At 43.5% G+C, this 24688-nt stretch overlaps 1 protein-coding gene across 1 annotated transcript in view; it reads right to left on the bottom strand.

Moving 5' to 3' along the window:
- Positions 1 to 278: 278 nt before the first annotated feature.
- glg1a (golgi glycoprotein 1a) overlaps positions 279 to 24688 on the bottom strand; it is a 60375-nt gene continuing 35965 nt past the window's right edge. The window contains exons 8-25 of the mRNA XM_058074815.2: positions 20503 to 20717; positions 20304 to 20425; positions 20131 to 20232; positions 19913 to 20066; positions 15500 to 15724; positions 15352 to 15414; positions 15103 to 15216; positions 14917 to 15005; positions 7525 to 7642; positions 7334 to 7426; positions 7103 to 7240; positions 4898 to 5021; positions 4665 to 4807; positions 4436 to 4537; positions 4210 to 4317; positions 2053 to 2173; positions 1851 to 1957; positions 279 to 1769 (exon numbers count right to left, since the gene is read on the bottom strand). Coding sequence (XP_057930798.2) covers positions 1602 to 1769; positions 1851 to 1957; positions 2053 to 2173; positions 4210 to 4317; positions 4436 to 4537; positions 4665 to 4807; positions 4898 to 5021; positions 7103 to 7240; positions 7334 to 7426; positions 7525 to 7642; positions 14917 to 15005; positions 15103 to 15216; positions 15352 to 15414; positions 15500 to 15724; positions 19913 to 20066; positions 20131 to 20232; positions 20304 to 20425; positions 20503 to 20717 — 2306 coding nt within the window. The 3' untranslated portion in view covers positions 279 to 1601. The remainder of the gene's footprint in view (positions 1770 to 1850; positions 1958 to 2052; positions 2174 to 4209; positions 4318 to 4435; positions 4538 to 4664; positions 4808 to 4897; positions 5022 to 7102; positions 7241 to 7333; positions 7427 to 7524; positions 7643 to 14916; positions 15006 to 15102; positions 15217 to 15351; positions 15415 to 15499; positions 15725 to 19912; positions 20067 to 20130; positions 20233 to 20303; positions 20426 to 20502; positions 20718 to 24688) is intronic.

Raw genomic sequence — 24688 nt, 5'->3', positions numbered from 1 at the left:
CGGTGTCAGCCGATATCAGTGGAAAAATTACATTACCGATATTGGCCAATATCCACTTTATAACGTTGATCCCCTGAATCCAGAACAACCATGTCAACCATGGCTGTGTGTGGGACTTCCCGTCACATCATCAATCAAATCAAATCCTGATCCCCTAGCTTGCCTGCATGACTGCCGAAGAGAAGAATAGGCAGACTTGATGTAGAAACGTTCTGCACACCATCGCGCTTGTGGATTTACAACTTTGTACCTCAGATGACACAAAGATGACGACTGTGTAGAAACCTTGCAGACTTTATTATCAACAAACTGCCCAAATTTTCATCTGTACACAACAAAAAGAGCAGAAATAAAAAAAATGAAAAAAGTGGACAAAAGCTCCATCATTCGGACACAAAACAAAAATGTTTACAAACACATTTTCTTTCACACCAAATAAATCTCATCTAGTCGTCACTGGACAAGTACAAATAGAAGTCACACTCAAACTTTCATCTGTCCACACCAAGGGTTCTGGGAGGTTACTGCAGCCTGATGTTTGGCCGTGGGATTGGAGAGTAGGTGTGCGGCATTACGACAGCATAAAAAAAAAGGACATAAGAGCAGGAAATTGCCAGAAAGTGAATGCCATCAGTGAAGCATTGATTCTCAACTAAAATGGCAAGATGGCATTCTCTGACATCAAAAGTCATTTAACATTTGAACAATGGTGCCAGAAGACCCAATCGCCTGCCATCACTGTGCCTCACTCACTGATAAAAGGCCACCAGGGAACATTCGCAAACAAATAAATAAGGCTATGAGCGATATATAATAGTTAGAGAAAAACCTAACTGTGCAGTGATTCCTCTTAATCTTTGCATCGCTACAATAAGGACCCCCGCAATTTCTGCACTGCACTAAGGATCTCATAGGAAAGCCCAACAGGTTTCTTACCTTCAAAACGAGATGACACATCCCGCAGTCCCGCCTGTCTAACATGACGACACATACGATGTATGCACTGATGTCGCCAAGCAGAGAGCAGGGCATGTACTGTGTTTATGGCACTGGTGGGGGCGTAGAACAAAAAGGAGTGCATAAGTAAAGCTGTGACACAATGAGGATGGAGGGGCTAGATCCGGCGTCACAGTGAATGGGGGCTGGTTCAGTCACATAGCGTTAAAATCAAAACAGCCACAAAAACAAACAAATGACCTCTGACCTTAAGTTGGACAAAGGAGAAAACAATGATGCACATTTTTCTCACTTACACACAAAAACACTGGAGTCATTAAAGCGTTCTAAAGATGAGCTTTTCATGTCACACTTTCTACACATTTACACTCTCACGTCTTGACCTCTGACCCCAAGACCCCAGCCCTAGACTCCCTAGCAGAGGGGGTTAAAGGGGGGGTCTCTACTGAAGGACAAAACAATGCTGTAGTAGGGGGCGGGGCCTCCTTAACAGCAGGCAGGGCTAACAGAGACAGTGGTTTGCCATCCAGGAGGGTGGGGGGTTGGGGAGTTGCGTCAACATGGGCAGCCGCGTGGAGGACTTGGGGTCAATGGCGGCGGTCAATTCTCCTGTGTGCATGTCCAAACCCCGGAGTGGGCATGGTCTACCTGTCCTTCAGCTCCTGAGTGACGCGCTTGGTGATTCTGCCACAGAGGATCCCCATCAGGAAGAGCAGTGTCACAACAGCGCCGATCATGGTCAGGATGTAGTTCTTGGACGGCGACGTCATCACCTGCATGGCCAGGTCTGAGAAGCCCTCAGCGGGAGCCACCTGTGAGGAGGAAGTGACTGCACTTTAGCTTCGTCTCTCGCCACTGCGTGGCATTGTTAGCCTGTGTGGCTAGTTATGTACCTTAGCAGCGAAGCTCCACATGTCAATGCGGTCCTGAAGCCTCTTCTTGCACTCAGGCTGAAGACGCACACGCTTGTCTTGCAGCGCCTCCATTAAGCACGACATCTCTGAGCAAATGTGGAAAAAGAGACTGAGTGCATGCGGACTAGCAGCAAAACGGGACCTGGGTATGATATGACAGTTTGTGTGCCTGTGGACTCACGGCGCCCCCTGCCGGGTGGGATAGCAGCACAGTGGTGCTTGATGTCAAGGGCGCAGGCTGTGTGCAGGACCGGGTCAACAAATATGTCTGCCTTGCTCTCCTTCAGCATGTTTAACACCTCCTGCAGGATGAACACGTCATTGGTGAGGAGAAAGAAAGTGTATACAATAATCGCTTGTTTATTGGGGTTAATACCTGACCTGGATAAGTGAATTTCCATGTAGTATGACTCTGCATATATATATATATGAAAATATATAAAATATTTTATTTTAGTAGTTAGAACACAGACAACCTGTTAACGACCTTCCAAACATGCCTATGTTAACATGCCTATTAACGCCCTCTGGATGTGAAATAACGTCCCTATACACTCCCATCTTTTACATGCCCATCTGCAATCAATGTTTGTTAATATTCCTGTCTGCAAAACATACTGCTAATATGAATGCACTAGAAGCTAGGCTAATACAGTAGTGAGGAGCAGAAAGTGTAAAACCTTTTAAAATTGTTTCAAAATTCAGGAAGAAGCCAACTGCTCTGCTGTTCTAATGTCACCTGCTGTGCTGAGCACTCGTTTGGGGGGGGGGGGGGGGGGGGGGGGGCGGGGGCACTTGTTGCAGGGATGGACAAATAGCTCCTGGCCAATTTGAAAGCAGCTGAAGATCCACTTGTTCTGACCTGATTTTTTTCCCCGGTGTCCGACGAGAAACTAGACGGGGGTGTGGTTCTGCATGTTTGTCGTGCTGCCTTTGTACGGCTTCTTAATGCATTTTGTTGCGCTTTCTGACGTTCTTTGTGAATCCGTAGTGTTTCCAAACATACAATTTAAACGTTGCAGGTGGGTTAAATATAGAAACTTCCTCGCTGCTGCTTGCATGCGAACGTCCATGCTGTTTTACTAGTAGTTGTATGTGCCCTCCTGGCTTCCGTCGGTATTCAATACAAAACGCGAAATAATGATGGTGCATTCATTGCACCTGGGGTGAAGTTTAACCTTAATAAAACCGCACTTACATCGGATTTTAACGATACCCACAAACGCATCAAGATGAATCTAGATTTCACCAGTCAATTGCAACCATACCCAGTGAATGAGCCGATGCACTAGCACATACGCATCAATGTATCGATTAATATTGATTATTTTCCGCACCCTTACTAGAAATGTGTTTCAGTGCTGGGAGCTGAGTGAGGGACAATATATTGATATTGTTTGAAATATTGATATTTATTTTAAGCATGATATCAAAAAGAAGCATTATCGCTCATATTGATAGACTGTATTTGATGCGGAGGGCTTATGTTTCAAGATGGCGGCATCAGAGTGCAAGCTGTTTAAGGTAGCTCAGTGCTTTATTTTTTTACTTCCTTATTGTTTTTGTGCCATACAGACCCCTTAAGCAAGTGTGCAAGCTTGCTGCTTGCACTCGGGAGCAGCTGTTAACTTTGAGCATCCCCTCGCTACGGCGAATGATAGGATATCCTTGCGGAGTGACCAGCGAAAAAGACGAAAGGTGAAATTGCTGTATTAAAGATGGTATCAACGACCGTCTGTAAACATGGGCAACGTGAGATGGAAGCGCTAACGGCTGCAGAGACCACGGTGAGTGCAGCATGATTGCACTATATTTAACTTTTTAACTTTATTTAAATAAAGAGACTATACCATTTTATTTCAGCGGCTATTTTTCTGTAAGATCGTTTACATTTTAATAAAACTTTGCACACATATTTGGCTTTGATTTTGGTCTAAATTAAATTAAAAAATAAGTAAATTCAATTTATGGAAAAAATATTGAGATCTATATCGTACATTGATACTCTACCTAAAAATATCTGGATATGAGTTTTGGTCCATATCATCCAGCCCTACTACACACTGCAATGTCTTTGATTGAGTCTTCTGAATACCTTTATTTACCTGAATTTTTTTTTTATATACCTGAATTTTTATTATAGTTTTTAGGCACTAAAATGCTTAATTTAGACAAAAATCCATAAATTTTGCTCAAATTTGAACATGTTTTGACCAATTCAACCACGAAACATGCAATGATTTATGAATTGATATATTTTTGAAATATTTATATATTTTTCTATATATATAGAAATATTTATATATATATTATATATTTTCGGCAATGAATGCAACACCTTTTTGCAGTCTTCCTTTTTGATTTTGAGCAGGTTGAGCTTCAGACACTCCTCCACCTGTCCTGTCTGCTCCTGTGCTGCTGCCTCCTCCGGACACAGCCGCGCGATCTAGACACACGTGTGCGTGCACACACACACACACACACACACACACACACACACAGACACTTAGCACAGTGCAAGACTGTTGTAAAGTTAAAAGAAAAAAAGAGAATGATGCAGAAACCTCTTGAGTGCAGTAGATCTGCAGTTGAGGGTCCAGTCGGTAGTCCAGTGCTGATTCCTGCAAGATGACCCGGATCTGATCTTCGCAGTCTGATGACAGACGCTGTGAATCGTTGTCACACTTATTAAAGCACATTTCTCACTTATTAATGCACATTAAAAAACAAACAAAAACAAACACTGTACTTGATGGAGATCCATTCCACAAACACCTTTTGCTTGGTGCTTACCTGGTCTGCATATTTGAGTTTGAGGCACGCGATGACCTGCCCCTCCAGCTCGCTGTCTGCTGTCGCCTTGTTCAAAATGGGCTGGCAGAACTTAGGAATGTCGGCTTTGCAGGCCTTCCTCAGAACCGGGTTCAGCCTGTAGTCTGAGCTCACATGCACGCACACACAAATATGACCACATGGCACCACAAAGTCTACTCTGTTGTGTTGCTATGTAACAAACAAACGTGTACCTGTGTTCTGCGTGATCTGACGCTTAGTGATCATCTGTTTGCACTTTGGATCCATCATCTCGCTGTTCTTATTCTGTTTTAGACACTGAAGAACGTTCTTGCTCTCTGATTCTGTGCAAAACCGCTGTGACGCAAACAGACACACAAACAAGTTAAGACCAGGGGTGTCCTAAATGCAGGCCTGGGGGACATTTGTGGCCCACGGCTAAGATCCCCTCAGTCCGGGGAATATTACATGGAATTTTTTTTAAATGAAACATTTAAAAAAGGCAGTTTAGGGCATTACTGAAAAAGGAAAACGTTGAAATACAGTAATCAAATGGTGCTGAAGGTGTTTCACAATACAAATAATAAGCAAATAAAAACAGGGTAAAATCGATATAATAAAATAAAAAAATATAAAATAAAATAAGATATAAAACTAAAACGGTGGCCAGTGGTTAGCACGTCGGCCACAGTCAGGAGATTGGGAAGACCCGAGTTTGCATGTTCTCCCCATGCGTACATGGGTTTTCTCTGGGTATTCCAGTTTCCTCCCACATTCCAAAAACATGCATGTTTGGTTAATTGGCGACTCCATAGGTATGAATGAGAGTGTGAATGGTCAACCTCACAGTCAGGGCAACCAGGTGACAGTTTTCCCCAAAGATGGCAATATTATACATACAAAGCTGTGTGTATAATATTTACTTTTGAATTATCTCAGACTTTAGTTTAATTTAATTACACATGTATTATTTTTGTTTTATTTCAGGAAGACCTCTATAATGCTGCAAGCCGCACAAGATATATTTCTTGGCATATCAAAACTGTCCAAACGAAGATTTGTTGTGGCTCTCCACTGCCACCAAATAGCCCTGTGGACAGTTCTGTAGGAGCCCAAATCTCCAAAGTATGTTGGAAGACAGTTTGATGGGGGTGCTTGCCATGTACTTGCTCAACCATACAATGGACAACTCTAATTTTACAGAAGGTCAAAGATATTTCAGCATTCTCAGAAGCTCATCAAAGACCCCCGCAACATTCATGGTGTGCGTTCTACATTTCCAAGATTGCTGGATACAAAAAGACTGGTAAGTTAGGAAGTGAGTTTTGAATAGTTTGACATTTTTAGTAGCAGTTCTTTACCATCTTCTTTTTAAAAAGATTGGCCAGATTTCCTGTTTGATGAGGACACATCCTCCAGGCGTCTTCACAAATGGGATGTGTTCTTCAGGCGGAATGTCATCAAATTAGCCAAGCGCATCAGTTCAACACCGCATTTGGTGACTGACTATCACAAATTCTTAAAACACTTGAGTGAGACGGTCGACCATCTTCTGCAATAAATATTGCCTCCTTTTACCTATTAAGATTCTTTCAAACAATTAAAAAAACATAACCAAATCACTTGCCAAAAAGCATCTGATCATTTTTCATCATCACTGGGAAACATTCACTCTCAAACAAATGACAGGCTAGTTAGATATTTCGTCCACAGAGATGAGAATGTGGTCAAGAATATAATGCACAAAATGATCTTGCCAAAAGTTTTTTTCAGCTACTTGGGATGATGTAGAGCACAAAGTAGAACTTAATTGCAGTGCAATGGAATAAGTAATAAGTAACAATCTTTTGGTTGAGGAGCACATTTGACAAACTATTCACTGAATGTTTTGAAGACCATCATGCAGAATTTTCCAAAGGTTTATTTTCCAAAGGTTTAACAAGAGTAAGTCTGAGCTTAAGTTTTATAAACTGTTTGATATTCAAAGTTCATATGTTTTCATGTCCACTGCGAAAAAAAACCAACTGATTAAAAAAATGTTAATGGCATTCATTCTTACAATTTTAAACAGGTTTTAGTGTACATAGCATGACACTTCAGCAAGTAAAGGTAACACTGACCAGGGTGTAAAAAAAAAATGTAGATCTCAGCAGTGTTACCATAAGCTCGTTTAGTGTTAATTTAACACTGTTTAATGAATTAATGAAGGAACTCTTCCACAGTCTTAACTGTTGAACTATATCAAATGTTAATTAGACATGGGACTTTTTGCTGTGTGCACATCTTTTCCTGTTGAAAGAAGCACGTTATTAGTTAGACTAGGAGTGTAAAATATTGCATTACTAACAATCGTTAGTGGAAGAAAATTACACACCCCTGATGTAGAAAATGCAAGAGCTCAAAATCAGCGGTCACATGACTGTGTTTGGCTAGCCTACCCTGATCATGTGCTTGCAGACTCTCATCAGCTGATAGTCGAGTTCGGGATCCACCATCTCCACTTCCTGAAGTTTGAAGATCTTCTGATGACAACGTTGAGTCAGCTGCCGTTTGTTCTCCTTCAGACACTCGATGACCTTTCAGAGAGAAAATGTCACATAACAGCCTGTGTGGAGTCGTCCTGAGTGGGTATGTGTTTAATTGTGTGCATGCGTGTGTGTGTAGCTGACCTGTGCATTGCCAAAGGCCACATTTTGACACAGGTGGCTGATGTCCTGCTTACAGGACTCGTACAGTTCTGGTTCCAGACGGATGTCCTCAGACTTAACACAACAGACAAAAAAAAAAAAAAACAAGAGGAAAGTCACCGTGTGCGTCTGAGAGCGAGCGCCTCCCTCTGCATTTTTTATGGCTCACGTACCATCTCCACCTCCTCCACACGCAGCTGTTTGCGACATTTGACTGACACACGCTGCTCCTTAGTGTCCTGCAGGGTGTCGTTCCTCACTGTGGTGCTGAGGCAGATCACTACGTCCACCCTGAGCAGCATGCATGAAAAACATCAAACACGGAAACACTACACGGGGATGACATGCTTGTAAACAACTTCCTGTTCAGTCATCCCTCGTCATATACACACACACACAGACACATAGGTGTATATATACGTATATGTGTGTGTTGCATTCATTCATATATACACATATACATATATATATATATACACACACACACATTATATATATACAGTGCATCCGGAAAGTATTCACAGCGCTTCACTTTTTCTACATTTTGTCATGTTACAGCCTCATTCCAAACTGTATTAAATTAATCTCTTACCTCAAAATTCTACACAAAATACTCCATTATGACAATGTGAAAAAAGTTTTTTTTACTTGTTTTGAATTTATTAAAAATAGACAACAAAAAAAAAATCACATTTACATAAGTGTTCACAGCCTTTGCCATGAAGCTCAAAATTGAGCGCAGGTGCATCTTTTTTCCACTGATCATCCTTGAGATCTTTCTACAGCTTAATTGGAGTCCACCTGCAGTAAATTCAGTTGATTGGACATGATTTGGAAATATAATAATTGTCTATATAAGGTCCCACAGTTGACTGTGCATGTCAGAGCACAAACACCAAGCATGAAGTCAAAAGAACTGTCTGTAGACCTGCGAGACAGGATTGTCTTGAGGCACAAATCTGGGGAAGGATACAGAAAAATTTCTGCTGCTTTGAAGGTCCCAATGAGCACAGTGGCCTCCATTATTCGTAAATGGAAGACGTTTGGAACCACCAGGACTCTTCCTAGAGCTGGCCGGCCTTCTAAACTGAGCGATCGGGGAAGAAGGGCCTTAGTCAGGGAGGTGACCAAGGCCCCGATGGTCACTCTGTCAGAGCTCCAGCGTTCCTCTGTGGAGAGAGGAGAGCCTTCCAGAAGGACAACCATCTCTGCAGCAATCCACCAATCAGGCCTGTATGGTAGAGTGGCCAGACGAAAGCCATCAGACCAGAGAATTTTGTTTCTCATGGTCTGAGAGTCATTCAGGTGCTTTTTGGCAAATTCCAGATGGGCTGCCATGTTCCTTTTACTAAGGAGAGGCTTTCTTCCCCAGATTTGTGCCTCAAGACAATCCTGTCTCGCAGGTCTACAGACAGTTCTTTTGACTTCATGCTTGGTGTTTGTGCTCTGACATGCATAGTCAACTGTGGGACCTTATATAGACAGTTACTATATTTCCAAATCATGTCCAATCAACTGAATTTACTGCAGGTGGACTCCAATTAAGCTGTAGAAAGATCTCAAGGATGATCAGTGGAAAAAAGATGCACCTGAGCTCAATTTTGAGCTTCATGGCAAAGGCTGTGAATACTTATGTAAATGTGATTTTTTTGTTTTCTATTTTTAATAAATTCAAAACATGTCCAAAAAAACTTTTTTCACATTGTCATAATGGAGTATTTTGAGGTAAGAGATTAAATTAATACAGTTTGGAATGAGGCTGTAACATGACAAAATGTAGAAAAAGTGAAGCGCTGTGAATACTTTCCGGATGCACTGTGTATATATATATATATATATATATATATATATATATATATATATATATACACACACACACACACCTATATATATGTGTTTATATGTTTTGCTAGGTGCTAGCATGTTACCATTTAGGCTAATCTACTAATGTCTAAAGGCAAATACACATAAGATGTGGGGACACTATGAAACTGCCTTAACACTTTTGGGACTTGACGCTCTCTTGGGTGCTAGCATGATGACCGTTAGCATTTTAGCTAATTTACTCATGTCCAAAGGCAAATACACACATGGCATGATGTAGCGACACTATGGGTCTGGCTCAACACTCTTGGGACTTGGGGATTTCTTGTTAGCTGCTACCATGCTAACTGTTAGCATGTCAGCTTTGTTGCTAAATTTCTGATGTAATGTACACACGGCATTGCTTGGGGGCGTGCCACAGCAGCCACCAGGCCCGAGGTTCACAGCACAGGTTGCAAGCCCATCAAAATGTCTGCGGGAATTTTCTAGTTATACTTCTTATTCTTCTATCTTAATCCTCCCATTATTGTGCGCGTAATGTGGCCAAAACCACAAGGAATTGTGGCCCTCGGGACTACATCGGTATTTATTTTTTGGAACGTTTAATGTAACCATAGCGACGCTTGCGATAGAAAAAACAATGGGCCACTAGATTAGGTACACCTGTTCTATTTTTTCAGAAACACCACTTGCCAGAGAAAACAAGAGAATGTACTTTTCAAAGCCTTGTAGCTCAGCCATACGGTCACGTAGGAACGTGATTAATAGCTCATTTTTGAGAAACTTCTCAACTTCTCTCTCTGTGGCTAATTTGTTTTTTGTTTGATGTTTAGTTTTAAAGAAAATGTAGGGATCTTTGGCCCCTTTCCAAAAATGTCACTCTTATGGCTGACAGATGTACAGATTGCCTTCTGTGGCCCCTACAAGTGACAAAATTCTCCCAACTTCTCCCATTGACTTCCATGTTAAAGACGCAGTCTTTTTTTTCCTCCAGCTCTTCAATTTTCTATGTTTTCAACTTGTCCTCTTGTGGTCATTTCTCAACTGGTTTGCAAAACGAGCACATCTATGCAAAGCCCCAACCCTCGGGCCACTCACAGTCATCTTGGCGAATCGTTTGGCCGCAAGAAGCTCTTGTTGGACGTGAGGCATTCAGGCTCACAGTGCAGTGCAGTGAGCAGTGATTTGTGCTCATTCATTGTCAATATGGCTGCCACCTGCTGCAGTAGAATGAAGGTTACACCTTTTCGCCTCCTCCTCCCAGACCTTCCCTTTTAAAAGGACTGTGTGTAGTAATGTGCGATTACAGTAGCCACGTTTACATGAGTTTTTCTCTTTCCGAGTGACCTTTGCGAAAACAATGGTATACATGGAAAGGAATATTCCTATATCTTGTCTACATGCGCCACTATAATCAAACAGAATAGTCAATGGGGCATGCGCAGTAAAACGTAAACATCAACATCACATGATACTGCAAGTATTGCAAGTTTTTCGTTCGTCCAGTCTTGAAATGAGTTTGGATCAAAAACAAACTTTCCGCAGCAGTCCAGTGCTGATTGCTCGCCTCCATTTTTAAAAATGAAGAACATCTCGAGCTGCGTGTTACGTCATATCTGAGCATGCGCTGATAGAACGCACCAGGGATAAATTTAAAGAGGAAAAGATGTTTTCGGGACATGTTTTATACAGATATATATTTTCTTTCTTAAATAAAACTGGACTTGTGAATAACGTATAGAAGTGTTTAGATTCTGTTCCACAGGTGGCAGTAATGCATACGAAAGCTGCTTGCCAACCGCCAATAAACAAAAGAAGAAGAAAAACACGACGAAGAAGAACGCACCCTAACAACTTTCCGTTTGAGCGTGAATCCGATTATACGTATATTCATTCGGATTGGCACTTTTCTTTCGGAATGAGGTTTTGGGTTGAGATCAGGCGACTGGCTTTGCCATTCAAGAATATTCCACTTCTTTGCTTTAATAAACTCCTGGGTTGCTTTTGCTGTATGTTTTGGGTCATTGTCCATCTGTATTATGAAACCCACTCAATCAATTTGGCTGAATTTGACTGGATGTGAGCACATAGAATGTCTCTGAACACCACAGGATTCATCTGGCTGCTTCTGTCCTGTGTCACATTATCAATAAACACTAGTTTAACACTAGTGCCACTGGCAGCCATGCAGGCCCAAGCCATCCCTTGCTTCCCCTGTGTTTTACAGAGGATGTAGTGTGCTGTGGATCATGAGTTGTTCCAAGCTTTCGCCATACTTGTTTCTTGAGATCATTCTAGTAGAGGTTAATCTTCATCTGTCCAAATAATGTTCTTCCAGAAACATTCTGGCTTTTTTAGATCCTTCTCAGCAAAGTCCAATCTACCTTTTCTATTCGTCAGACTTATGAGTGGCCTGTACCTTGCCATGAACCTTCTGTATTTACTTTGTGCAGTCTTCTCTTTATGGCAGACTTGGGTATTGATAGGCCTACCTCCTGGAGAGTGGTGTTCACCTCACTGGCTTTTGTGAAGGGGTTTCTCTTCACTATGGAAATGATTCTGCCATCATCTACCACCATTGTCTTCCATGGATGTCCAGGTCTTTTTGCGTTGCTGAGTTGACCGGTGCCTGCTTTCTTTTTCAGGATGTACCAAACTGTACATTTTACCACTCCTAATATTGTAGCCATTTCTCTGATGGGTTTTCTCTTCTCACAGCCTAAAGATGGCTTGCTTCACCTGCATGGAGCGCTCCTTTGACCGCATATTGTCTGGACAGCAAAATCTTCTGAATGCAAACACCACACCTCATATCAATTCCAGGCCTTATATCTGCTTAATTTATAGTGATGTAATGAATGAATTGCCCAAACCTGCCCATGAAATAACCTTTTGGTCAATTGTCCAATTACTTTTTGTCCCTTTAAAAAGAGGATGGCCAATGTTAAAGAGTTGAAACTCCTAAACCCTTCATCCAATTTGAATGTGGATACCCTCAAATGAAAGCTGAGAGTCTACACTTTATATCCATTATATCACTATCTTTGGAGTATGTTTCAGTAAAACGGTAAAAAAGCAAAACTTGTGTCAGTGTCCAAATACATATATGGACCTAACTGTAGGAACGCCTTGGCACTTTCTGAACTTGAGGCTCTCTTGCTAGGTGCTAGCAAGATGCCAAGTGCATGCAATATACGTGTTTGAAAATATATCAACCCGCCCCACATAGCTGGCCAAACACATGCCTGTATAGAATCTATACACACGAGAGAAACCATGAACGCCAGCATGTACATATGAAAAACAGTGATTATTGCAAGCGATAAAAAGATATCTGAATACAACACAATTAAATACATGTATTTGTACGCTTGTGTCTTCATTGGAATAGGTGTGTATGCTATGTCAGTTGGTTCTTCTGTTGCAGGCATGTGTTTGGCCAGCTATGTGGGGCGGGTTGAGCATGACCTGTGAACCAGGAAGTGCGGGAATCTGTGTGTGTGCTGCGCTCTGGTAGTGGAAGTGTGAAAAATAAAGTTGACTGGAAGCAGCCGTTCGCCGTGTTCTTTTTTGGTATTGAAATCCTTAAGCAAAGATTGATTTAAGCTGCTTTTGTATCGATATAAGCAGACCAAATTGGCTGGCGGGAGATGATAATCGTAGTAACCGGATTATCATAATAACCAGGTATCGTACTAACGGAACTAATTATATCATAAAAGACTAGAAATTTGCCGGGAAATGAAAATAGTATTGTAATAAGTAGTAATTCGTTATAACCGATATCGATATAACGAGACTTTACTGTATAACTAGAAAATTCCCGCAGACATTTTGATGGGCTTGCAACCTGTGCTGTGAACCTTGGGCCTGGTGTCTGCTGTGGCACGCCCCCAAGCAATGCCGTGTGTACATTACATCAGAAATTTAGCAACAAAGCTGACATGCTAAGAGTTAGCATGGTAGCTAACAAAAAAGCACCAAGTCCAAAAAGTGTTAAGGCAGTCCCACAGTGTCCCCACATCATGCCATGTGTGTATTTGCCTTTAAACATGAGTAAATTAGCTAAAATGCTAACGGTCATCATGCTAGTACATTGCAAGAGAGCGTCAAGTCCCAAAAGTGTTAAGGCAGTCCCATAGTGTCCCCACATCTTATGTGTATTTGCCTTTAGACATTAGTAGATTAGCCTAAATGCTAACATGCTAGCACCTAGCAAAACAGCCTCAAGTCCCAAAAGTGTTAAGGAGCGTTAAGTCCCATATTGTCCCCGCATCATGCCATGTGTGTGTTAGCAATTAGCATGCTAGCACCTAGCAACATAGCATCAAGTAATGAAAGTTGCCAGGCACTGCTGTGGTGTCTGCACATGATGTCATGTGTTGTTTTACAGTTGCATGCCGGACTTGCCTTGTCATGGAGTACTAAAGGGCAGAGAGGTAGTGACATGTGGGTCGGTACCAAACTATCGATTCCTGACATAACTTAATACTATATCATGGATTCTATGAAAATGTTGATTATTTTGATGCTCCAGTTATTTGAGATACCTAGAGACACAGTGCTTAATTAGAAAAATAAAACTTTTAAAATCTGCAAAATACATGGGCTGTATGGTATCCGCTGGGAAGAGAATCATTGTAATCGCACATGTCGACACACGGTGGTTTTTGAAGGGAGGAGCTGTGAGGAGGAAGAGATGACATGACAGTGAATCAGCACAAAGGACTAAAAAGGCTGAAACGCTCATGTCGAACAGAAGCTTCTTACGGCCAAACGATTAGAGATATCGACACCACGAGACAACCATGAGCGGCCCGAGGGTCGGGGCTTTGCATAGATCTTATCGTTTTGCATATCGGTTGAGAAATGACCGCAAGAGGATGAGACGAAAACATAGAAAATTAAAGATTTGGAGAAAAAAAAAAACGGCGTCTTTAACATGGGAGTGAATGGGAGAAATGTTTGCGCTCTTCTCGCTTCTAGGGGCCCAGAAGGCAATCCGTACATCTCTCAGACATAAGAGTGACATTTTTGGAAAGGGGACAAAATTCAAAATGCACGAAAGCTATGTTTTTTCTCAGCTCAATGCCACAGCCCGAGTGTGGGAATATTTGGGTTTTAAACAATGAATAAGTTGAGCCGATATGTCGTTCGTTGGCAAGTAGTGGTGACGAACTTGCATGTGCAAACATAACCATCCTGTCCAGTCTTCAACATTTTGCTCGAGGTGCAGCAGAGCCATCGTCCTGACAGTCAACATTTACTGAGGTATTTGGTCAGCAAAGTAAATATACACAAAAGGCGCAAAATGGTGCACAAGTGATGACCGCTAAGCCTAATACACAATCTTAATTATTTGCAATTTTGTCAACAGAGATTTTATTTATTGTTGTGGTGGCTTTTATTTGTGTTTTTTATCTTGTATTGTCTATTTTTATAGTTTTTGGTTATAATTTGGTTAATCAGGTGGCTGATAAGCTTTTATAGTGTTGAAGCTCCATGTTTTTTCCCGCCCAATGTTTGCACAGCATTTGTAGCCACTAGCATGAGAAATGTCCTTGGTAAAAGCATTCAACCCATTCCGCTGATGCCATATTTGCTTCTAAGTGAGTGTGCACACGTCACAGGCAGGAGAAAAGTGTGGACCATTCAACGATGTAGACTGCTATTAGAATGTTTTTTGACTCTTCCCAGTCGTATGTCCGACTGGCGTATATTTATGTGAGGCAGTTCCTTACTTCTTTTTGATGTTGGGACACAGTTTGAGAACGTCTTCCTTGCAGGCCGTCTTGAATTTGTAGGAAAAGCGGAAGTCTTTAATCTGAATCTACATGCACACACACACACACACACACACACACACACCATAACATCATTAGTGGCCTCAGCAGAGGAAGTGACTGTGTTCTTCGGTTTCTACTCACCAGTTGGAAGTGTGTCACTCCCACTGAGCACTTTTCATTCATCTCCTTCTGGTGTTTGTTCTGTGCCAAACACTCCATCAGGTCACCTGAGTCAATCTGGTTGTCAGCCACCTCCTAATATGAAAAAGTTAAATGTATGGCTGCACCATTTTTTTGCGAATTGTGCTAGTGTCGTAACCAGATACCATTATTGGATCGGTTTGAATGTCTACTTAATTACATTGTGTCTGCATGGACTTCGTCGCTTACATGACAATAGGCCTGGATGACGGGTTCACAGGCTCGCATGAGCAGTGCCTCGATTTGGATGTCCTGACAACACACACACACACACAAGTCACACACTTGTGTGCTGACTAGCACTTACAAGTGCATCACACCATGGTTTCAAAGTTACCTCAGACTCCAGCTCCGTCAGATTGCCCACTACGTTCCGACAGTCTGACACCAGATCCTCCAGGTGGTCCTGAAGACACTCAAGTTCCTGTCCCGCCTCAGTCTTCTCGCTGCACCACTTGCCCAGGTCGGTCATGCAGCGTCTCTGCAACTCAGGGTCCAGCTTCACATCCAGCGCCCTCTGGTGGAGGATCCTATGCACCTCCACCTTGCAGTCCCGGGACAACTACAGTCCAGCATCAGACCAGTTACATCATTGTAAAGTCATAACAATAATGACAATAATAATAATAATAATAATAAGACTGGTCTAGCCTCAACTGGCAGAGGCCTGAGAACTGATTTCTGTGTGTGGATCACCTCAAACTCAAGCGAGGCTTCACTACATGTGATATACAGTATTCCCTTGTTTGTTGCAGTAACTTGTTATAAATGTGACCGCGAAAAGTCTATATCAAAAAGACTGTTTTTACTATAGCCTTCTAGACATGAAATAACACCCCTAATTTCACCTTCACACTGCTTTTACTCAATATAGCAGACATAACTCTTCTTTCTCTTTCGGCTTTTCCCTTCCCAGCATCTACACTATATTACCAAAAGTATTTGCTCACCCAGCCAAAGGTTCAGAATCAGGTTTCTACAAACATTTGTGAAAGAATTGGCCGCTCTCAGGAGCTCAGTCAATTCCAGCGTAGAACTGTCATCTGTGCAACAAATCCAGTTGTGACATTTCCTTGCTCATAGATATTCCACAATCAACTGTCAGCTTTAATATAAGAAAATGGAAGACTTTGGGGACAACAGCAACTCAACCACAAAGTGGTAGGTCATGTAAACTGATGAAGGGGGTCAGAGGATACAGAGGCGCATAGTGCAAAGAGGTTGCAGACTTCCGGGACAGTGGGCATGTGGCCTTCAGCTTAGCCCAAGTACAGTACACAGAGAGCTTCATGGAATGGGTTTCCATGGCTGAGCAGCTGCATCCAAGCCATGCATCACCAAGGCAATGCAAAGCACTGGATGTAGTGTTGTAAAGCACGCCACTGGACCATGGAGCAGTGGAGACGCGTTGTCTGCAGTGATGAATCACTCTTTTCCATCTGGCAAGCTGATGGACAAGCCTGGGTTTGGAGGATGCCAGGAGAATGGTACATTTGGGACTGCATTGTGCCAAGTGTGAAAGCAAGGTCTATACAGACATTGATGACAGAGTCTGGTGTGGATGAACTTCACTGGCCTGCACAGAGTTCTGACCTGAACCCGATAGAACACCTTTGGCGTGAATTAGAGCAGAGACTTAGCGCCAGGCCTTCTCCACCAACATCAGTGTGTGACCTCACCAATGTGCTTTTGGAAGAATGGTCAAAAATTCCAAAAAACACACTCCTCAACAATTACAGCCTCAAGTCTTTTTGAATATGATCCCACAAGTTTAGCACACCTCTCTTTAGGCAGTTTTGCCCATTCTTCTTTGCAATAAGTCTCAAGCTCCATCAGGTTGGATGGGAGACGTCTGTGCACAGCCATTTTCAGATCTCTCCAGAGATGTTTGATCGGATTTAAGTCTGGACTCTGGCTGGGCCACTCCAGGACATTCACGGAGTGGTTCTGAAGACAATCTTTTGAGATCTTGGCTGTGTGCTTCAGGTCGTTGTCCTGCTGAAAAATGAACCTTCACCCCAGCCTGAGGTCAAGAGCGCTCTGGAGTAGGTTTTCATCCAGGATATCTCGATATATTGCTGCATTCATTGTTCCTTCTATCCTGACTAGTCTGCCAGTTCCTGCTGCTGAAAAACATCCCCACAGCATGATGCTGCCACCACCATGCTTCACTGTAGGGATGGTATTGGCCTGGTGATGAGCAGTGCCTGGTTTCCTCCAAACATGGCGCCTGGCATTCACACCAAAGAGTTCATTCTTTGTCTCATCAGACCTGAGAATTTTGTTTCTCATGGTCTGAGAGTCATTCAGGTGCTTTTTGGCAAATTCCAGACGGGCTGCCATGTTCCTTTTACTAAGGAGTGGCTTTCGTCTGGCCACTCTACCATACAGGCCGGATTGGTGGATTGCTGCAGAGATGGTTGTCCTTCTGGAAGGCTCTCCTCTCTCCACAGAGGAACGCTGGAGTTCTGACAGAGTGACCATCGGGGCCTTGGTCACCTCCCTGACTAAGGCCCTTCTTCCCCGATCGCTCAGTTTAGAAGGCCGGCCAGCTCTAGGAAGAGTCCTGGTGGTTCCAAACGTCTTCCATTTACGAATAATGGAGGCCACTGTGCTCATTGGGACCTTCAAAGCAGCAGAAATTTTTCTGTATCCTTCCCCAGATTTGTGCCTCAAGACAATCCTGTCTCGCAGGTCTACAGACAGTTCTTTTGACTTCATGCTTGGTGTTTGTGCTCTGACATGCACAGTCAACTGTGGGACCTTATATAGACAGTTATTATATTTCCAAATCATGTCCAATCAACTGAATTTACTGCAGGTGGACTCCAATTAAGCTGTAGAAAGATCTCAAGGATGATCAGTGGAAAAAAGATGCACCTGAGCTCAATATTGAGCTTCATGGCAAAGGCTGTGAATACTTATGTAAATGTGATTGTTTTGTTTTCTATTTTTAATAAATTCAAAACAAGTAAAAAAAAAACTTTTCACATTGTCATAATGGAGTATTTTGTGTAGAATTTTGAGGTAAGAGATTAATTTAATACAGTTTGGAATGAGGCTGTAACATGACAAAATGTAGAAAAAGTGAAGCGCTGTGAATACTTTCCGGATGCACTGTAGGTCAACCTATGTTCCTCTCTATTCTGGAAGAAAGTATTCACTACAGCCATTTCCATCCTTTTGGCAAAGTCAACCACCCATATGTCCTTCTGCGTTCCTTTCCTGAATACCAAACCTTCCCATCCTTTCTTCATCATCTCGATTTCCAACATGTCCATTTAAGTCTGCCCCACTGCCAACTCTTTCCCTTCTAGGGATGATCTGCATCACTTCATCAAGGTCTAGCCAGAATTTCACACCATCACATCATATTTAAACAAGTCTTTTTAGACCATATTTTGCTTTAAAATTATTGATTTTTGGAAGAAAAAACAACAACCTTGAATTTTGTTTAAATATGCATATTTGTAACCAACAATTGGCTGTATTCAAAAACTCAACAACATTATTTATGAATATATTTTTGAAAAACCATCACAGGTTGAAAAATTGTTAGCTGAATTTTAATATGATTGATTGAAGCTGCACAGCGGACGAGTTGTTCGTACTTGAGGTTTACTTATTAGAGTATATTAGAGTATACTTTTAAACTTAAAATGCTCCAATTTAATCTGAAGAAGTATTAAATTAGTATACTTTCTAGTGCAGTAAAAGTACATGGTCTTTAGTATACGTTTTATCAACTTAAAATGTTCCAATTTAGTCCAAAGTAGTATTATACAGTATTCATATACTTTCTAGTATGCTAAAAGTACTTGGTCTGCAGTATACTTTTGTACTTATACTGAAATATACTTAATAAAAAGAACTTTACGTATATTTTTTGCAAAGGGATGACCATTCCAGAACGTTGTACTTGTTCCTCTCCATGAATACCTTAGTAGAATTTGAGCAGTGTTCAGGGTCATTGTCTTGTTGGAACTATCCAGCCCCGGCACAACTTCAACTTTGTCACTGATTCTTGAGCACTGTTGGCAAGAATCCACTGATATTGACTGCAATCCAGTTCCCTGTGGAACTGAGGATTGAATACAAGATCGCCCTCCTCACCCACCAGTGTGTACACGGTGACGCTCCAGCCTACTTAAAGGAACTCCTCCTCCCACAGACCTCCTCACGCACCCTCCACTCTAGCACAGCCAACCTCCTCAGGGTCCACAGAACCAAGCTGCACAGCATGAGCAATCGAGCCTTCTGCTCAGCTGCTCCCAGTCTGTGGAATGCTCTTCCCGACCATCTGAGAGCGCCACAGACTGTGGATTCCTTTAAACGGAGCCTAAAGACTTGCCTTTTTACAAAAGCCTTTCCTTAGCCTTTTTTTTTTTAAATATATGCATTTTGTTGTGTTGTTTTATTGCTTCACTGTAGGTTTTATGCTTTCTTTGTAGCACTTTGAGATTTCTGTAATGTAAAGTGCAATATAAATAAAATGCATTATTATTATTATTACGGCCTTCAACTTTAACAAGATTTCTAGTACCTGCACTGGCCACACAGCCCCAGTTGCTTGAGCATACCTCAAGCACAGTTCAAGCATACCACAGTTCAAGTAATGCTTCCTGTCTCTGTGTTTCCATCATGGAGGGCCACTGAATTGTGCAGTCAGTGAACACACAGCAGTTATTAGGCTGTGTGTTTTTCTTTTAGCATCTTTTAGCAACACTTCACAAACAGTGAATAGACTCACCCTGCGCCCCTGCTCCACTGAGCGGTAGGCGTGGCGGTACAAGCAGGAGAAGATGGCGCCGGGCGGCATCATCTCACTGGTCTCGTTCCAGCCTTGTGTGTGGCAGAGTCGCGCTGCGTCGCCCTGACACTTCTTGAAGAGGATCGGGTCTAGCCTGGGATCCAGCAAGGATTAGGGGGGGGCTATGAGGACAGATGAATAAGGCGTACAGTACTTACTTCCAGTCTCGTGCGATGAAGTACTGCAGCTCCAGTAGCCTGTGCTCACAGTCCTCCACCATCTTGTCTGTGTACAGATGCTCCATCAGACATGACAGGATCCTGTAGAGAAAAACAAAGTCAGCACCGTCAGATCAACGTATCCATGCTGACGCAATGGTACTGACACTCACATGGGGTCTCCATTTCGGATGTGTTTGCAGGCTGTCTGGATGACAGACTCACAGGCTTCGTTTAAAGCACGATCAATGCGGTAATCTGCTCCTGGGTCTGCCTCCTGGATCAAATTCTGGAGCTGAGGACCACAATCCACAGTGTTAACAATATCCATGGAGAAAGACTTATGAGGAGAAGTGAAATGAGGACACCGACCGCCCTCTGACAGTTGGTATCAATGGTGCCCATGTCTCCTCGGCCCACCCTCATCAGGCAGTGCAGTGTTCGACCTTTGCGGTGCAGACCAGAGCAGTGACCCTCGATCTCGCTGCGACAGTGGAGGACGATCTCTGGGCTGAGAGAGAAGTCCTCCATCAGCATCCTCCTATAGTCCATCATCTCGCCCTGGCACTCGCCACTGACCATGCGACCTTAAACACACAGCAGTTGTTGATCAAGGACAGATCACAAGTTCCTGTCCGTAAGGAACAAACATATTGAACAGTGCCTTGAGGACATCGTTATAGTAGATTCTGCCAAACACACCTTTAAAAAGGGCCAGAACCTTTCCCTGGCTTTTGGCATTGTCAATTTATACATACATGCTTTAATTGTGTGAATGCTCGGTAAAATTGTACACCATTTTTTAATCTATTCATCCCTCTACTGCTACTTCCACCTCCTTGCATGTCAAAATGTTCAGCTCCTTCAAGACACAGAAAATAACTGTATTAAGGTAACACTGTTTTATTCTACAGGGTGACATGGCTGAGATGTTGTGGGCCGGTGGGAAAAATACTTCAAATGCCACCAAAATGTCTTCTAATGAGAAACTGAGGTTGCCGAGGTGGTCAAGAAACTCCTCAGTGGCAGGTCCCTCTGGGTGGATGAGATCAGGGTTGATGACATCTGCCTGGAGTTCCGTAAAGTGCTCATGGCAGCATAAAAATTTGGGAAAAAAAACAATAAAAAATTAAAAGTACAGTGGTTCCTTGGTTAACCTCATTAATGCATTCCAGAAGGCCCGACTCACACCAAAAAACAGACAACCACTGGCAGCAATGATGTTGCGGAGGCGCGACAGTGATGTCCATTCACCCATTCATCGTCTATGCCGCTTATACTCACTAGGATCGCAGGTATGCTGGAGCCTATCCCAGCTGACTTTATGCAAGAGCCTTTTGGACTGGTCACCATAGACATAGACATAGACATAGACTCCCTTTATTGTCATTGCACAAAAACACAGTAGTGAAATTGCCAACGAAATGTCGTTGCCTGGCTCCCATATAATAACAGACACAAAAGAAGATAAGTAATAATAAATAATAATAATAATAATGTGGAGAATAAATAGATAGAATAGACACCAAATATGAACAACATAATGTAAAGTGCAGCGTGAACAGTAAATTGCCCAAATAATTTAAATAATTTAAATAAATAATAATAATGTAAGTAAAGGTAGAGGGGCTTATTTGGCATTCAGTAGTCTGATGGCCAGGGGGAAGTAGCTGTCTCTGAACCTGGTCGTCCTACAGCGGATGCTGCAGAGCCTTCTTCCCGATGCCAGGCGAGAGAACAGTCCATGCTGGGGGTGTGTGGGGTCAGAGCAGATCCGATGGGCTCTAGATACACACCGGCTGTTTGCTATGTCCTTAATGGGGGGGAGCTGGGTCCCGATGATCTTCTCCGCTGTCCTCACCACTCTCTGCAGTAACGTCCAGTCTGAGGCCTTGCAGCTCCCAGACCAGACGGAGATGCAGTTGGTCAGCAGGCTCTCGATGGTCCCTCTGTAGAAGGTGGTAAGGATAGGAGGGGAGAGGGAGGCTCTTCTCATCCGCCGCAGGAAGTGCAGTCGCTGCTGTGCCTTCTTCGCCAGAGCGGAGGTGTGGAGTGACCAGCCGAGGTTGTCCGTGATATGCACCCCCAAGTACTTGGTTGTGTTCACAACTTCTACGGCTGTGCCGTTGATGCTGAGTGGAGTGTGGCTGGGTCTGGATCTCCTGAAGTCGACGATGAGCTCCTCTGTTTTGTCAACATTCAGGATCAGGTTGTTCGCCTTGCACCAATCCACAAGGTGTCGCACTTCCTCCCTGTAAGCCAGTTCGTTGTTGTCCTGAATGAGGCCCACAACTGTTGTGTCGTCCGCGTACTTCAGGATATGGTTGCTGCTGTACTTGGGGCGACAGTCATGGGTCATTAGGGTAAACAACAGGGGGCTCAGAACACATCCCTGGGGTGAGCCGGTGTTCAGGGAGATGACACTGGATGTGTTGTTGCCCACTCTGACATACTGGGTTCTATCTGTGAGGAAGTCAAGCAGCCAGTTGCACAGGGAGGTCTTGAGGCCCAGTGGCTCCAACTTGCGTACCAGGTCCTGGGGGATGATCGTGTTGAATGCTGAGCTGAAGTCTAGGAACAGCATCCGTACATGGGTGTTTTTCTTCTCCAGGTGCTCCAGGCTCAGGTGGAGAGCAGTGGAGATGGCGTCTTCAGTGGAGCGGTTTGGCTGGTACGCGAATTGGAAGGGATCGAGTGATGAGGGGAGTATGAAGGTGATATGGTCCTTAACCACCCTCTCGAAACATTTCAAAATAGTTGATGTGAGTGCAACGGGCCGAAAGTCGTTCAGACATGTCATAGATGGTTTCTTGGGCACTGGAATTATTGTGGCGGTCTTGAAACACGGGGGGACTACAGCTTGGGCCAGTGAGGTGTTGAAGATGTCTGTGAGCACGTGGGCCAGCTGGTCTGCACATTCCTTGATCACCCGTCCTGGAATGGCGTCTGGGCCTGCAGCTTTCCGCACGTTGACCTTCCTCAGGACTCTCCACACAGCAGCAGTATCAAACTTGACTGCCTGTTCATCGGGGTGGGGGGTAGCCTTCCTCGCAGGGTTATTGTTCAGAGCCTCAAACCTTCCAAAGAAATTATTTAGCTCATTGAGGAAGCTGATGTCATTCTGGCAGGGTGCAGGTCTGGCTTTGTAGTCAGTGACAGTCTGGATGCCCTGCCACAGTTGTCTGGTGTTGCCGGGTCCTGGAAGAAGCTTTGGATCTTCCGGCTGTGGGCACGCTTTGCCACTCTGATGGCACGGTTCAGATTTGCCCTTGCTGATCTGAGTGCCATCACATCACCAGATTTAAACGCAGCATTGCGTTCTCTTAGTCTTTCGCACACCTCCTGAGTCATCCAATGTTTCTGGTTGGCCCGTGTGATGGTCGTCTTGGTGACTGTAACCTCCTCCATGCACCACTGTATGTAGCCTGTTACAGATGCAGCATACTCCTCCACATTGGTGTGTTGGTTGTATGTTGCAGCTTCTCTGAACATGTCCCATTCGGTGCACTCAAAACAGTCTTGCAGTGCAGACATAGTAGCTCCCTCTGGCCACACCCTCACCTTCTTCACAGCAGGCTTTCCCCTGGTGAGCAGGGCTGGTATGCTGGGATTAGCATAACAGATCTGTGATCTGAGGAGCCAAGGTGTGGGCGGGGGACGGCTTTGAATGCTTCCTTGATGTTTGTGTAAGCCAAGTCCAAAGTATTCTCACCTCTAGTAGCAAAATCCACATGTTGGTAGAAATTCGGAAGCACCGTCTTCATGTTGGCCTGGTTAAAGTCTCCAGCAACAATAAACACGCTGTCCGGGTGTGTGGTTTGCATGTCGCTGATGGCAAGGTAGAGTACATTCAGGGCTTGCTTGCAGTTAGCATCAGGTGGAATGTAGACGGCAACAATGGTGACGCTGGTGAATTCTCGGGGAAGGTAGAAAGGTCTGCATCTCACAATCATGAACTCAATGTCCACACCAGTGACTGGAGACCAGGGTAGCGTTGTTACACCAACTGTTATTAGTATAGATGCAAACACCGCCCCCCCCCGGGTTTTACCCGTGAGTGCATGGCTCCTGTCAGACCTGAATGTTGTGAGCCCGTCCAGGCTAATGGCGGAATCCGGGACAGATGAGTTGAGCCATGTCTCGGTGAGGATGAGGATGCAGCAGTTTCTTGTCTCCCGTTTGGTGCTTAAGTCCAATTTCAGGTAGTCCAATTTGTTTTCCAGGGAGCGTACGTTGGCGAGCAAGACTGATGGAAGCGCTGGTCAGAACGGGTTCACTTTTAGCTTAGCTGTAAGTCCACCACGACAACCCCGCTTCTGCTTCCTCTCGCATCGCCTTCGATGTCTCCACAGGCGGTCTGTACTGTGATCTGTTATTCCTAACTGGCGTAGCAGATCAAGGCTTTCAAAGTTTATGGGCTTCAAATTGCTGATGGCACATACAGACAAACAATCTTAGACAAGAATCTATACCGGTATATAAAAATTCACGCCCAACACTAGTATACAAGACCCTCTACTGATAGCTGTAGTAAACACAATAAAAGACTAATCCAAAA

Source organism: Doryrhamphus excisus, linkage group LG1, assembly GCF_037039965.1.
Source record: "Doryrhamphus excisus strain RoL-2023G ecotype Guam linkage group LG1, RoL_Dexc_Guam_v1.1, whole genome shotgun sequence".
Taxonomy (NCBI): domain Eukaryota; kingdom Metazoa; phylum Chordata; class Actinopteri; order Syngnathiformes; family Syngnathidae; genus Doryrhamphus; species Doryrhamphus excisus.
This window is presented reverse-complemented; position numbering and strand designations above follow the sequence as displayed.